The 16,181-nt window shown below is 36.9% G+C and overlaps 1 protein-coding gene across 3 annotated transcripts in view; it reads right to left on the reverse strand.

Moving 5' to 3' along the window:
- The window catches only part of LOC138175896 (N-acyl-phosphatidylethanolamine-hydrolyzing phospholipase D-like), a 103,273-nt gene that overhangs the window by 25,028 nt on the left and 62,064 nt on the right, over positions 1–16,181 (reverse strand). For all 3 annotated transcript variants that reach the window (XM_069106549.1, XM_069106547.1, XM_069106548.1), the window contains exon 2: positions 10,426–10,741. In XM_069106549.1, coding sequence (XP_068962650.1) covers positions 10,426–10,725 — 300 coding nt within the window. In that variant the 5' untranslated portion in view covers positions 10,726–10,741. The remainder of the gene's footprint in view (positions 1–10,425; positions 10,742–16,181) is intronic.

A 16,181-nucleotide genomic window follows, 5' to 3' on the forward strand; every position in this document is an offset into this window, starting at 1 on the left:
TCATCTAAACTCTCCTATGTTAATTGCATCCACTCCTACCATATCACCACTGGTTCAATATTTTATCAGTGACTTAGGTGAAGACACCAAAGGCATGCTTAACAAATTTGAAAATGACACAAAATTGGGAGGGACAATGAAAGCATGAGTTAGCAGAGTTAGTATCCAAAAGGATCTCAATGGGCTAGAAAAATGAATAAAAATGAATCAGATAAAATTTAGCCAGGAATAGACAATAGTGTGTTCAAGTTCAGTACGAGTCAACAGTATATAAGCTGGCAGCCAAAAGAGTTTTTACAATCGTAGGCTGCATTAAGAAACAGGTAAAGTCCAGGGTAATGCAGATGACAGTCCTGCTATACTCTGCTCTGATCAGAGCATTACTGGAACTGTGTTCAACTGGAGGTACCACATTTCAGGGGAAGACAGTGACAAGCTGGGACATATCCAGAGGATTGATCATTGATCAGGATGGTGAGAGGAGCCAAATGAAATGGGGTTGAAATAAAGGGACACATTTAGCCTAAAGATGAGAAGACTCAGGAAGCACATAATAGCTGAACTCAAATTTCTGAAGGGTTATAAGGCTGAACAAGGATTAACCCTGTTCTTCCTGTCCCTCTTGGGCATCACTAGGAGGAAAGAAGCAGAAAGGTAGATTTAGGCTCAGTTAGAGGAAAAAACACCTAACAATTAGAGTTGTCCAAAAATGGAATGGGTTTCCTTTTAAAGAAATAAGTTCCCATTACTGAGGTTTTTCAATTGCCTCTGTTCAAACATGCTATAAATGGGATTCCTGTTGGAAGAAAGGCTGGCTAAATGAGATGACCTCTGAGGTCCCCTCCAACTATGAGATTCTGCAATATGCGACCAGCCATTGCACCAAATAATTTGAAAACTAGAAATGAAATTTTTACTCTAAGGAAAAAAATAAAAATCTAAATGGTTTTTGAAAGGCTAATCAGAGAACTATACTTTATAACAAAGACTTTAAAAGGAAGAAAAAAATAGCTCTTCAAAACTAACCTACTAATCAACCAAGTAATAGTAATTATTATTATTATTATTATTAAGTACTTAATATGTGCCAAACACATGCTAAGTGCTTTACAGCTATTATCTAATTTGATCCTCATAACACCCGGGGAAGTAGATGCTGTTATTATCCCAATTTTACAGATGACGAAACTGAGGCAAGCAGACATTAAGTGACTTGCCCAATTTCACACAGCTAGTGAGTCTGGATTTGAAAGCTATTCCTGACTCCAGTCCCAGTGCTCTGTCCACTATACCACCTAGTTGCTCCTATGTAGTGTTTCAAACCCACAGTCCCCTACCTCTGCAAGGAAGTAAAAGAAGTACATATATTCTCATATCTGTTTTGGGGGGCAAGCTTGGTCATTTTATTTCACAGAATCACAGAATTCTAGATTTGAAAAAAAAAAACCTTATGGCTATGTTGTTTAGTATATACAAGAAAGGAACCTTCATTAAAACATACCCAACAAGTAGTTGTTCAAGCATTGATCTGAAGACTTCCAAGGAAAGGAAACCACTCGGATCTGGAAGCAGCCCATCCAGACAACTCTAATTGTTAGGAAGATTTTTTTGACATTAATCCTAAATTGACTCCTTTGCAAATTCCACTCATTTCTACTGGTTCTGTCCTTTGGATCCAAAAAAAAAAAGAACAAATCTATTCCCTCCTCGAATGACAGCCCTTCAAATACCTTAAAACAGTTAACAAGTCCTCCCTCCCCCGATGTTCTTTTGATCAGGCTAAGCATGCCATTTCCTTCAACCAATTCTCATGTCATAGATTCAATGCCCTTCGCCATTCTAAGTGAGCTTTTCTGGACATTCTCCACCCTATCAAGGTCCCTCTTAAACCAGAGTGCCCAGAACTGGACAAAATAACCAGATGAGATTTGATGAAGGCAGAGTTCATTGGAAACATTTAGTATTAAGGTCTTAATATTTTCATTTACATGTTTGCAACTTTGTGTACTGGTTTCCTAGTTCTGCTTATGTCACTTTGCTTCAACTCATTTAAGTCTTCCAATGCTTCTCTATATTCATTATATTAATCATTTCTTATGATGCAGTAATGTATACTGTAACTTCTTTAGCCTATAGGCACACACACACACAGAGCCTTTCTTTTCGACTTTGACTTCTCTGAGGTTTATACATAGCTTTGTGATCTCTAGGTCAATGGGTATGGATGTTTTAGTCACTTTCCTCAATAATTCCAAACTGCATTCCAAAATGGTTTGACCAGTTCACAATTCCATCAACAATTCATTTTTGCCTGATTATTTTCGTCTTCTGTCATTTTGTCAATTTGCTGGCAGTGAGTAGAAACCTGAGAATTGTTCCAATTTACATTTCTCTTATTGGTGATTTGAAATATTCTCACTTATGGTTGGTAAGAGTTTGCAATTCTTTTTCTGAGATTGTTTGTTCATACTCTTTAACTATTTATCTCTATTAGAAAATGTCTTCCTGTCTCCACCTAGATGTTCACCAGCACCTCAAACTCCAAGATGGAGCTTGCCACATTTCCCCCCTTATATCTGCTTTGCATATGATTTCATTCTTACTATCTTTGATAACACCATTAGTCCTGTTTGCAATCTTGGCATTCAACTCTTCTCTCTCTCTCACCTCTCACTGTTCAATCAGCTACCCAATACTGTCAATTCCACCTCCAAAACATCCCTTGTACCTTCAGTCTTCTCTTCTCTATTCTCACTGCAATCACCCTAAGACAGGCATTTTATTGCTATCCAATTGTACTAAAACTTTTAAAAGCCTCCTGTCTTCACTTTCTCCCCCTTTCCCAATCCATCCATCTTAACACTAACAAAATATCTTTTCTACACATGGATTAAGCCAGGGCACTTCTATATCAAAAAGTATTCAGTGGATATCCAGTAAAATTCAAATTCCTTGCCTGCCATTCAAGAGCTACTCTGCTTTATTTCATATTGCTACTCCCCATAATTCTCTACTCTAGCCAAAATGAACTATTCTATGCCCTGAAACACCCCCTTCTGCAATTCCTCAGCCTGCTCCCTATTCCAAAAGTGCCCCATTCCTTTTCACTTAAATTCCTACTCATCTCCTAAAGTTCAACCCAATAGTCCCCTCTAAAACCTGACTTCTCTAAAATCATCTTCCCCCAGACCTCATGTGACATTTTGTTCTGCAACTCTGTAATCCACTTATACCACATTGCATCTTTGTGTGTAGCACAGTACTTCAGTGACAGGTTTAACAAAAGGTTTGTCGAACTGAAGTGAGTTTATGTCTTATTCCCAATGTGCTTCATCTAAACTGAGTATCACTTCCAGCGTCTGCTGCCACAGTGCTTTTCACACATCAGGCTCTAATAAGTGGGGACTTTACTGTTACTTTTACATAGTATTACTTGAATATATAACCTCTCTTTCATTCCCACTGCAACCACCCAATCAGGCCACCATCACGACTTGTATGTATCGTACCTATTATAGTATACTTCTAAGCAGTTCTTCACCTTCTCCCCACTCCAGCCTAACTTACATATCACTGCCATGTTGATTTTCTTACTGCACAGCTCTGATCATGTTACTCCCCTCTTCAAAAACCTTTGCTCTCTACCAAATAAAGTACAAATTCCTTAGATTATTATTCAAAGTCCCTTCACAATCGAGGTCCAACCTACTTTTCTAGCTTTACTCTACACTACCCCTTTCCCATGTGACTGCCAAAATGGACAATTTTCTGAACTGGCCTTTTCCTTACCTACTTTCATGTCCTTGTTCCAACCATCTTTTGTCTTTGGAATGACCTCTTTACCCCACTGCCCCATCTTCTACTAAAATCCTATCCATTCTATAAGTGCCAACTCAAATGCGTAATCATTCATCATGATACCTTCCCTGATCCCCCTACCAGAAAGTAATTTTTCCTCCCTTGGATCTCATGGTACTTTTTCTCTCTCCTATGCACATATTATATCTCATCTTGTACTGTAGCTATTCATGTGTGTGTGTGTGTGTGTGTGTGTGTGTATACATATACATATATATATAACAACTTAAAAGCAAGAAATTTTCTTACTTTTATATCCTTCAGCACTTAATATAAAACTCTACACATGGTAGACATTTACTAAATGTTTGTTATGTACTGGACTAAAGAGGTCATAAACTTGGAAGAAAGGCCTCAGAAAATCTATATCATTTTGAAACATCTGGGAGGAGTAGAAAAAAAATTTGAAATAAAAACTTCCAGGGTCACAGTCTTCAGGTACAGTATCAACCTATTAATATTCATCCTGCACAAGATAAACTATGTACAATCAATGATAAGGCTACCCCAATAATAACACAAGAGGGTAAAGACTTCTTTTAAGTTTCCTCTGTAAAAATCTGTGCCAACTGTATACAACATGCAGACTGCCAAATGCTCGTCTGGGTCTGCAATTACCTTGGTTGGATTTGAGGGATTTGGGGGTTGAAAACTAATACATTGTCACTATTGGAGTTCATCAGCCTCAAGCAAACAGCCATACTGAAGGCATGGCTAAAGACTAGAGACACCGTGAAGCAAATGGCTGGTGGATAAAAGCCAAGAGCATATGCCAAGTGTCTCATCATTCACCATGTAACTGTGTCAACAAGAGAATCGGTCCTGCTGAATTACTGGGTTTTATTTCAAGACTTGCCACAATTATCTCCATCAAGATTTATCAGAGAACTTGCAAAATAAACAATAACATATGAGTGCTATTCTGTCCCCCTTCATTTCTGTCCCAAATGTTGAGCTTGTTCTAGGAATTGTGATAACAGTAGAAGGAGTACTGGTTCTGCAGTCATAAAACTTGGGTTCAAATCCTACTTCTGATATTTACTACCTGTGTGATTCTGGAAAGTCATTTAACCTCCGTCTGCTTCAGTTTTCTGATTTGCAAAATGAAGGAGATGGATTGGATGGCCTCTAAAGTCCCTTCCAGCTCTAAACTTGTGACCTTGTGATTTATATCTACAATCTTCAGATTATATTTAAATATAATACAGCCTCTGAAGCAGCACAAGTGTAAAGGGAAATGTATGTAATTCATGTTTTTGCATGGGCAGCTAGGTGGCACACTGGCTAGAACACTGGGCCTAGAATGAGGAAAACATCTTCCTGAGTTCAAATCTGGCCTCAGACACTCTGTCACTTATGTCATTTAACCTTGTTTGCCTCAGTTTCCTCATCTTTATTTTTTATTTTTTTGCTTTTTTGGGGGGAGGGCAATTGTGATTAAGTGACTTGCCCAAAGTCACATGGCTAGTAAGTGTTAAGTGTCTGAGGCCAGATTTGAACTCAGGTCCTCCTGACTCCAAGGCCAGTGCTCTATTCATTGCACCACCTAGCCACCCCAGTTTCCTCATCTTTAACTGAGTTAGAGAAGGAAGTGGCAAACCACTCAAGTATCTTTATCAAGAAAACCCCAAATGAGGTCACAAAAAGTCAGACTGAAATGAAATAGCAGCAGCAACAAGAGCTTTTGGATACTATTCTAAACTACAACAGTTTATATTTGCAGGTTGCTTTACATGTATTTTCCCTTATGGCCACCCCTTTAATATTAAGAAACAAAGAGAACTGTAAGTTACTTTCCCAAGATTATAAAATAATAGCTTACCAGCGGAGGACTACATTCCATGTCTTCTGACTCCTAATCTAAAACCATTTCCACAGTACCGTGATGTCCATAGAAAAAAATTCTCTTTAACTCTATACCTCATTTATCTAATCCTAATCTACCTTAATACTTTCAAGAGTGTGTTGTCTCCAGTACCAGATTCTCTTATACTTAGTATGTTTCAGCGGTGGGGAACATGTGGCCTTTTAGGTCCTTGGCTGCAACCTCTCAACTGAGTCCAAGATCTACAGAACAAATCCCTTTTTTTAAAGGGACTTGTTCTGTGAAGTTTAGATTCTGTCAAATGGCTGTACTTGAGGACCTAGAGGGCCACATGTGGCCTGGAGGTCATAGGCTCACCACCCTTGGTACTATGGTTCATCTATTCTTCCCAGAATTGTCTCCTTAATTGTAATTTTCTTCCTTCTAATTTAGCACATTAAAGACTATTGTGTTGGGGTCCAAATTATCATTGGTGATTAAAATAAATTATTATAAAAATGTTGACAAATTTTCCTCCTTCTATTTGCTGTCCTTCTGCCATCACTTATAAATACTTTTAGAATGGGATGGCTAGGTGGCGCAGTGAATAGAGCACCGGCCCTGGAGTCAGGAGGACCTGGGTTTGAATCCGGCCTCAGACACTTAACACAAAAAATAGTCGTGTAATCTTGGGCAAGTCACTTAACCCCCAATTGCCCTCCAAAAAGCAAAAATAAATATAAAAATACTTTCAGAATGGTGAAGCTTAGTTGAGTCTCATGTCAAAGTTTCCTAAAATTTTTTAAACCTCCAAATATTTATGTTAAATGAGATAATACTACTCCTAACCTTCTGCCATCTCTGAAGTGTTTACAAATCAGTGTTGCCTTTGGGTTCCATATTTGACTGCTTGAAACGGAGAATCAAATGTTTTCTGAGTAAGGTAGTTTCTGGGTCCTCATACCCAAGTTATTTTTGATAATATTCTATGGTCTACTTGTATCAATTATTCATCATTCTATTGCCCTTTGAGTCACCTAAAATTTTAATTTTTCCAAAATATATGATTTACTGCCATATTACAATATTATTGTTCAAGAGATAGGCATTTTGTAGCAGCAAGCAGCTTAGGTTGATTGAAAGTACTGTACAACTCACAGATTTTATAAAATCTGACCTCATTGGTCTAATTGTATATAATGAAGTCAGAATCTAAATTTGTACGTAGGGTCCAAGTATCCAAATTCCTCCTCCATGATTGTAAAGTCAAACAACTCTGGGAGGTCCACAAAGGTCTAGGGTAGGGGTGGGAAACCTGTGGCCTTGAGGCCACACATGGCCCTCTGGGTCCTCAAGTGTGGCCCTTTGATGAAATCCAAACTTCACAGAACAAATCTTAATAAAAGAATTTGTTCTGTAAAACTTGAAATAAGTCAAAAGGCCACATCCAAAGACCTAGAAGGCCACAGGTTTGTCACCCCTGGTCTAGGGAATCCAAAAGAGACCAACTCGGGTCTAGATCCAACTTAGTCTCAAGTAAAAATCATTAACTACTATGCCAACAAATTAGTGATCAAAGGGAATAACTTTCCATTTTGTTTTGTATTACTTTAATCTAGTTACCTTCTCTTCTTCACTGACTGAAACATTCCAGAGGCAGGCCTCTTCGCTACTCGTGTGTGTGTGTGTGTGTGTGTGTGTGTGCGCGCGCGCGCGTGCACTGGAGTGTGTCCATCTCTCCCCTCCTCCCCTTCCCCTTCTTTCTCTTTAAAGAAAATAGTTAATTCCAAAGACTCATGATAGAAAATGCTATTCACATCCTGAGCAAGAACTACAGAGTCTGAATGCAGATGAAAGCATTCTATTTTCACTTTTGTTCAGGGTTTTGTTTTTTTTTTTTTTTTTGGGTTTTTTTTTTTTTTTTTTTTGTGGCTTTTCCCTTTTGTTTCTTCTTTCATGACCTGACTAATGTGGAAATATATTTAATGTGATTGCACATGCATAGCCCATATCAGAATGCTTGCCGTCTTGGGGAGGGAGGGAGAAAAATTTGGAACTCAAAATCTTAGTGAAAATCAATGTTGAATTTTTACAACCAGTGTTTCTGATAAAGGTCTCATTTCTCAAATATATAGAGAACTGATTCAAGTTTATAAGAACATAAGCCATTCCCCAATTGATAAATTGTCAAAGGATGTGAACAGACAGTTTTCAGATAAAGAAATTAAAGCTTTCTATAATTAGAAAATGCCCTCAATTACTACTGAAATGCAGATTTTTCTTTCTCGTGGTTTTTTCCATTTTGTTCTTATTCTTCTTTCACAACATAACTGATATGCAGAAATAGGATTAATGGGGCATCTAGGTAGCACAATGAATAGAGCACTGGCCCTGGAGTCAGGAGGACCTGAGTTCAAATCCAGCCTCAGACACTTAACACAAAACTAGCTGTGTGACCTTGGGCAAGTCACTTAACCCCAATTGCCTTACCTTTCCCCCTCCAAAAAAAGCAACAACAAAAAAAAGAAAGAAATATGAGTAATATGATTGTACATGTATAACCCATATCAGATCATCTGCTCTCTTGGAGAGAGAGGCAAGAAGGAAGGGAGGAGAAAAATTTGGAACTCAAAATCTTATAAAAGTGAATGCTGAAAATTATCTTTACATGTAATTGGGAAAAAGTAAAATACTATTTACAAAAAAAAAAAAGAAAATAGTTTCTAGTGCTGCGGAGATCTTGTCAGGGACAGTTTAGTCAGAGCTTGACCAGCTTTGATCACCATATTATCATCTTTTCCCCAGAAGCTCATCTTTACCCCAGAGAATATGTTTTTAAAGCTACTACCCATAGTGGCCTTATATCAGTAGATATACAAGCAAAGACTGTGCAGTAACTGTCACACAGAATGAAATACACACGTCACTGAATTCTAGCACAGTGATGTAACCAAAATAACTGAAAACATTCACTTTGTGATGACAGAAATCATGGCTGAAAGCAAGTCTCAGGTATAAAAAACTCACTTTGAGGCTGCAAACTGGAAATATGAATGAATATGATTATGAGATTCCTGTGAAAAAATGAGTAAAAGGATTGCAGATGCAGCTATTTCTCAAATCTACAAAAAGAATGCTGAAATGAGGCCCCTTGTTGCATACTACTGAATAGTTTTGATGAAGAACAAGGCCCTTGAGCACAAAGTACTGCAGTATCCTACTCTTGTGGATCGAAAGCTACTGTAGCAGGAGTCAAACAAATTGAGTTTTGTTGAAAAAAAAGTGAAGAAAAAATTTGGAAGTTTGAATAGGCAGTAGAGACAGTAATAATATGCCTACTTACTGTTCTATCCATTGATTTTCAGAATTAGAAGCTGGTGTAGTTACAGATCAAAACTCTAAATTCAGGATTCTTACAGAATCAAAGATTGATATATACTTTATAACTCTAGCTGAGAGAAATTAACACAGTAATTCGTTTCCCTAATCAACCAGGATATCTGGTTAAAAACCATATATCTATCAATGACTGCGTTAAAAGAAGAATCATATATACCTATTTAAGTAGATTTGATTCTATAGAAATATAAAGAGAAGTTTTAGGAATAAGAAAAGAAAAAGAAAATAAGCTCCAATAATGTTCATTTTTACAAGCCTCATAACTCTGGCACTACTTTCACCTAATTCACTTATTTTTCCCTACCCAGTATTGTATACCTTTACATACAACCAGAATACTCATTACTGTTTCCCTAATATGAAAAATGTATTCACATTAAAATCATTTTCCAAGGACTTAGTACCCTATGGACCCAGGTGCCTGAGTCAAATATTTGAACTAGTACTAATAATGCACCTCATAGGTACCATATTAGGATAAAAACAATTTTTCACTGACAACTGCCACTAATTACTGTTTTAGAAAGTTGTTGAAAATAAGAGTTTGGTTTTATTTTAAAATTTTCCCTTATCTTTATTCTTCTAAGAAAGTATTAAAAAAACAGAGAACTGAAGTTGATTATAAAAAAATCACCAAAGTAAACCTCTCAGTATTTTATAATAGTCTGCAAAGCTACATAGTATTCCCAATACCAATAATAAATTGTAAAGTCCATAAATGCCACATGTATACTACCTAAAATCTGTTGAAGGATAAAATAAATGGCTGTATTTCATATACAATATGAAACCATGGCTAGGTGCTCTAAGTTTTTTCTTCTAGAAGTAGTGATTGAGTTGCTGATCCACACACAGACAAATAGATTGATAGAGATAGATAAAGATAGAAATAGGTAGATAAGTATATATATATACACACACATACATATATATGGGGAAAGAGAGGTAGATAGAGAGAAATAGATAGACAGACAGACAGATACTCTGGATTTTACCTGATTTCCTTTTGACAAATAATGTTAAATTCTACCATAAGTAAAATTAGACATATACTTCTTTTAACCAGCAATTTTGAAAAATGAAATTGAAAAAGTGCCAATTCATAAGAGACACTAATATCCCATGGGCCCAATGTAAAGATGTTTGTGGAAGAATAACTTTAAAATTGCCCCTGTAATTTCAATTCCTGATTGACAGAGGGGCAGAATGGTCAAATCACCTAAGCAAAGCACATTAAGACCACAGTTATAGCTTATTCTCTAAGAGCTCACTGAGATAATTAATTTAACTATGATAATTCAGTGTTATAACCCAATATTATAGTTATAGTAAGAAAATACAAGACACTAAATAAAATCATCTACCTCTTTACAACGTGGAATCTTGCTGTTATCTTTTTCCAGTATTACCCATTTCAAAACCTCTGAAAGAGATGGATATTTCCATGTTGGCCAAGGGTTGATGTATCTACCATCCTTTCCTTTCTGTGATTTAGTTACAGCTTCCTCTAACCTATAGTCTAGTCTGAAGCTTTTTCTGCATGACCTCTCAGAATCTTTGATGTTACGTTTGCTTGAATCCTTGCATTTCTTTTTCACTTCTTCCAAGAGGTGGCTGTTACTGATTGTTACAGAGGTCTCGCTGTCCCCTTGGATTTCTTCCATACTTTTTGTTGATGATCTAAAAATAGAGAGGGGAAAATTAATTAAATACAAAGACAAAAGCATTGTCATAGTTTCCTTAATCAGTCTTCTATTACTATACTTTCTGTCTCTTCAGATAAAATGAAAAATAATTATAGCCATTTGCTACTGGGATTCCAAGACACCACAGGATTTCCATTAGCTCAATCTTTCTTCCTATAGAATACAATTTTATACTCCAGTATTACTGCTCACTAAATTTTTTTTAAAAAGAGAAATGTTTACTCTTCTTCTTAATAACACTACCAGATCTCTCATGCTGGTGTTTTTAAGTTCAGAAGGACAAGTATTCCCTTCCAACCCTAAGAGTGAAGTAAATTATATCAATCTTTGAATCCTGGCCAGGAGTTTTTTTAAAAGCAGCACAGCCTATGAGAAGGAAAACAGAGAAAGAAGTGGAGATACAGTGTCCCTAATCCCACCTGGATTTTAAGGAAACAAAATGAAAAGGCATTTGGCAGCACAGAGGGATCAACCAATAGGAAAAAAAAAAAAAGGAGGGAAGAGCTGCAACAGAGGAGAGATCAAGGTGGGCCATCATTCCTCTACTACATTTACAAAGCAGACAGATGATAAACATTTATTAAGTGCCTACTCCATACCAGGCATTAGGCTATGCAGTAGGGACACAAAGAAAGATAAAAGATGGTCCCAGCACTCAAGAAGATCACAATCTAATGGGAGAAATAAATCACTATGTACAGACAAGCTATATATAGAATAAATTAGAAATAATCAATGGAGGTAAGGCACTAGAATTAAGAAATATCAGGAAAGTCTTCCTATAGGAAGTAGAATTTTAGCTGGGATATAAAAGATTACAAGAGGTAGAGATGGAGATAAAGGGCATTTACAATCAGTGAAAATGCCCAGAATTAGGAGATGAAGTGTCTTTGTTTGGGATAAGGGCTGAAGTTACTGGTTTTACACAACTTTTCCAAGACTGAAAGAAGTTCCCCAAAAAAGGTCCTGTTCTTTCCTTAACTTTCCCTTACCATGCCTATCCAGTAACAAACACTGTAATATACACAGCTACATTTATCCTGATCTTGCCTTAAATACATAAAAGTCAGGGATTAGCTGGAAATATACAAAAATATTTAATTAGGGCAAAAAGACAAGCCTCATATAAATGTTAGCAATTTTTCCTTACTGGGGTTTCTGAGCTATAGTGATTGTATTACTCATTTTTCATGATAAATAAACTCCGTAAAATAGTTAAGGAGGTTACCACATGGACATCAGGGTCATCATACTGCTTCTAGGATAAAATTAACCTAATTGATTTAACAGTATGTGGCTGATCAAATCTCCAGAAAGAATGAGATAAGGAGGAAAGAGTGATGTCTAAAGAAACGATCCCACTCTAAACTTCCTCTCTGGGAGGAAACAGGCAAGGCTGCGCAGTATTCAGCATCACCAATTTAGCAGGGAGGAGGAAGCAGAAAGTTGAACCAATGAGGCACCTCAACACTCCACAGCAACAAACGTTATATACCCTATCAAAAAAGTCTAAGGGGCAGTTTGTATGGGGTATATGACATCAGAGTCAATTTCAAAAAAGTGAGACAGAAAGTTGTCTCTGCACAATCCTTATAGGCCACAAAAGGAAGTGCTCTTCCTAGTTCATCCAACTGTCACAGGGACAAAGAGACCAACCAGGAAGCTCTGGTTGTGCAAGTGCTTTAGTAAAGATCCAGGGCAAATACAGCCCATCAGAAGGGGCCAAAGCACAGGCCTATTTCCCACACATGATCAACAGGAAAGGACCTATATAAGGACAAACAGTGCATTTCTCTTTATTCTCTTTTTGAGTTTGGTTTTAGGGGGAAAATGTTTCTGTAGATAAATTTAATGTTTCATCTTGTCAGAAAACTAAATTTCTTACTGTTTCTCAAGTACAACACTCCATCTCCCAACTCCATGTCTTTTTGCTGGCTACTCCCCATGGCTGGAATGCACTCCCTCCTCACTGTCACCTTCTTGCTTCTCTGGTCTCCTTCAAGAGTCAACTGAAATCTTGCCTTTTGGTAGAGGCCTTTCCCAGTCCTGCCCCTGCCCTTCCTTCACGAAAAGCATCTTCACTCACAGATTACTTCTGATTTACAATAGAGATAGGTAAATAAATGTGCGTATATATATATATATATCTCTATATTTGTATATGTATAAACACACACACACACACACACACACACACACACACTCTTACACATACGTAGCTGTTTGCCTGTTGCTTCCTGGTCAAAAGAGGGCAAAAAAAAAAATATATATATATATATGCACATATAAAGTTTCACTTAACGAATAAATTGAACTGAACAATGATACAGATAGGAATAGGAAGAAGGGGAAAGGAAGTCTAAGAAGGAAGGGAGATTCAGGGAGGGACCTGTCATAAATAAAACAAACCTTAAGCTTAAAATACAAGCCCTTTGAAGGCAGGGACTATTTTTCCTTGCTTTGTATTCATTTAGCAGCTTGCTTCCATGGTAGCTGGAGATGGTAATAGAAAAAAAAAAGGTGGCTAAAAAAAGGATGCTATGAGCTACACAGTGCATATATGAGTATACTATGTATAAACACTAAATTAATTTTTAGTTCTTTAAATGTATGGTCTTTGCACAATGACTAGTGAAGTAAGATATTCTTAGAAGAACTCAATCACACTGTTAGTGACTTCTTCAAGATAAATGAAGGAAAAATAGAAGCCAAAAAGATGCTTTTTCATAGAAGGAGGGCTCACAGGTTCTTCTTAGGCAAACAAATGGAGGAAATGATTTCATCATGTACCTTGTGGTTATCTCACCTTACAGTAAGTTCGAGCTTAACAAAAGAAAAAGGTATACTATAAAGAAAACTTTAGTTTATGCACAAACATGTACAACAGAAAATGACAAGCCAGAATCTAGGAAGAATTTTCAATTTAAGGCAATTTAATTCAGCAGGCATGTATGTGCACCCATGTGCCAGACATTATGCTAAGTGCTAGGGATACCAAAGCAAAAATGCAAGTATCTTTGTATTCAAAGAGTTTATATTCTGCTGGTTGAAAACTTGACAAAATCCTCCAAAACAAGTAAACAAAATGGACAACTGCAACAACATCAACCTGACCTGTTCATACTTATATGTTCATACTTATATTGAATGTTTTAAAATGTTAAGCAGAAAAAAGACAAAGATATTGACTTTGATTATCATCATTTCCTTGAAAAGTTTAATTGATGTGAAGTAGTCATCCCAATAAGAAGGTTCAAAGCACCCAGAAACCAACCTAGCCAAAAACCACTTAATTCTCCTTGCCAGGCAGAGATAAAAGACAGACAAAGGCAATGCTGATTTAGAAGACAAACATACTTGGATAATCCTACAGAGAATTATGACAAATAATTATTAACAATGGTTATCATGTATATGCCACTTTAAAGTTGGCAAAGTGCTTTATATGTTATTTCATTTGATCCTCACCAACAACCCTGTGAATTAGGTTCTATTATTATAACCATTTCACAGCTGGGAAAACAGAAGCTAAAGTATTTAAACTTCAGCTTCAGTATTTGACCAGTAAATTTCCTGACAATTTCTTTAAGTATCGACTCATTTTATCTCCTTGCTTTTCAAGAGTCTTCTCCAGCACTTCTCCAGCATTCCAATACTTTGACCACATAATGCAAAGACAGGACTCACTGGAAAAGACTGTGATGTTGGGAAAGATTGAAGACAAAAGGAAAAGGGGAGAGCAGAGGATAAGATGGATAGACAGTGTCATGGAAACAACAAACGTGAACTTGGACAGACTGATAATAGAGGACAGAAGGGCCTGGCATTCAATGGCTCAAGGGCTCATGAAGAGTCAGACATTACTGAACAATGCAAACTGAGGCTAATAAAGGTTAAGTTACTTGCCCAGGATAACATAAAACTTCTGAGGCAGGATTCAAACTCAAGCCTTCTTGATTTCAAGTCCAACATTTTATCCACTATATCGCACAATTACACAAAATACACAAATAGTAGAGTTTGAAGAGAATTTGTAGCCATGAAGAGCTCATGTTTCCATTTATTCTCTTGAGGGTGTTCTCCTCAAAGGAAGCTACATATTGATGGTCAAAAGCTATCTAGTTAACTTGTGTTTACTGGCTAGATTTCTTTCTAAAAGACCAAACCTTAAACCCAATTCACTCTGGATCTCATGGACTGGACAATAATAAGTTCCTGCTCAAGCACCACTTAATGGTTACTTTTTTGGTCCTCCTGGCTCAGGGTGAATGTAAGTAGTAATTATTTCTCTTTTGGCCAGCAACCTTGAGGGTCTTCCCCTCCTAGTTTGATTTTTATTTTTTAAATTATTATTAAAGGGGTCACCCCTTGACTCACTTCTTAAAGAGGCCTATTCACTGAATGTGTGTTGCCTCACTCAAAGTGAGAACTTGAAAAGACCTTAGCTTAAAAGGGCCAAAGTCTCCTACTACATCCTGGGTCATCTCCAGTCTTCCTGATCTATCTCTGGCCACTAGACCCATTTGACTCTGGAGGAGAAAGTGAGGCTGCTGACTTTGCACAGCTCTCCCTCACTCAAATCAAAAGTCAATTTCAAGTCATGTCATTATCTTCCTGATGTCATGATTCTCTTCCAGAAGGAAGGACAAATCCCAACCACAACAGAGTCAAAAAAACAAAGTAATAATTAGACTGACAAAAAGATTTTACTCTGGGGACACCTTTGCCACCATCAGGAACCTAAAGAGCTACATGCTGCTAAAAAGCACTAGCTCCAGTGTTCAAATTCCACTCCACTATATTTCCTAAAGCAATTACTAAACCTTAATTTCTTAATGGAAATAATACTGAGTTGCCTCAGGAGTTTGAAACAAATTGTGCAATGATGTTATCAGATATGGCCAAAATCAGATCACATCTAGAATACCGTGCTTAATTCTAGACTTAACATTTTAGTATGGATATTGACAAACATGACTATTATGGAAATGACTATGCATTGTCTTCTCAATGTGGGAGGGGGGGTGCAGGGTGGAGCTGGAGAGGGAGTAACGGAGAGAATGTGGAGTCCAAAGTTTTAAAAACAAATGTTAAAAAATTGTTTTTACATATAACTGGGGGAAATAAAAATAAAATACTAAATAAAAAAAGGTGGTAAAAGAATGCAAAAAATAGATCATGCCACTCTAGTATTCAAACTAAGTTATGTTCTCTCATTCACATTTTTTGGTATTGGTCCTTTTTTCAAATTTGAATTAATTACAGAGCTCCCCAAGAAGCCACATTACTCCCTTTAAACATCATCCCCTTATGTTCTCCATTGCAATTATTTACAATTATTGGTGCAAAATTTCCTTCCTGACAAGTTTCTATATCTCATGACAAAATCCCTTTAAAGTATTAAGCCACTGGAA

This window comes from Petaurus breviceps, unplaced genomic scaffold (assembly GCF_028583685.1).
Source record: "Petaurus breviceps papuanus isolate PSGF00001 unplaced genomic scaffold, PetGlider_PUasm1.0 79, whole genome shotgun sequence".
NCBI lineage: Eukaryota > Metazoa > Chordata > Mammalia > Diprotodontia > Petauridae > Petaurus > Petaurus breviceps.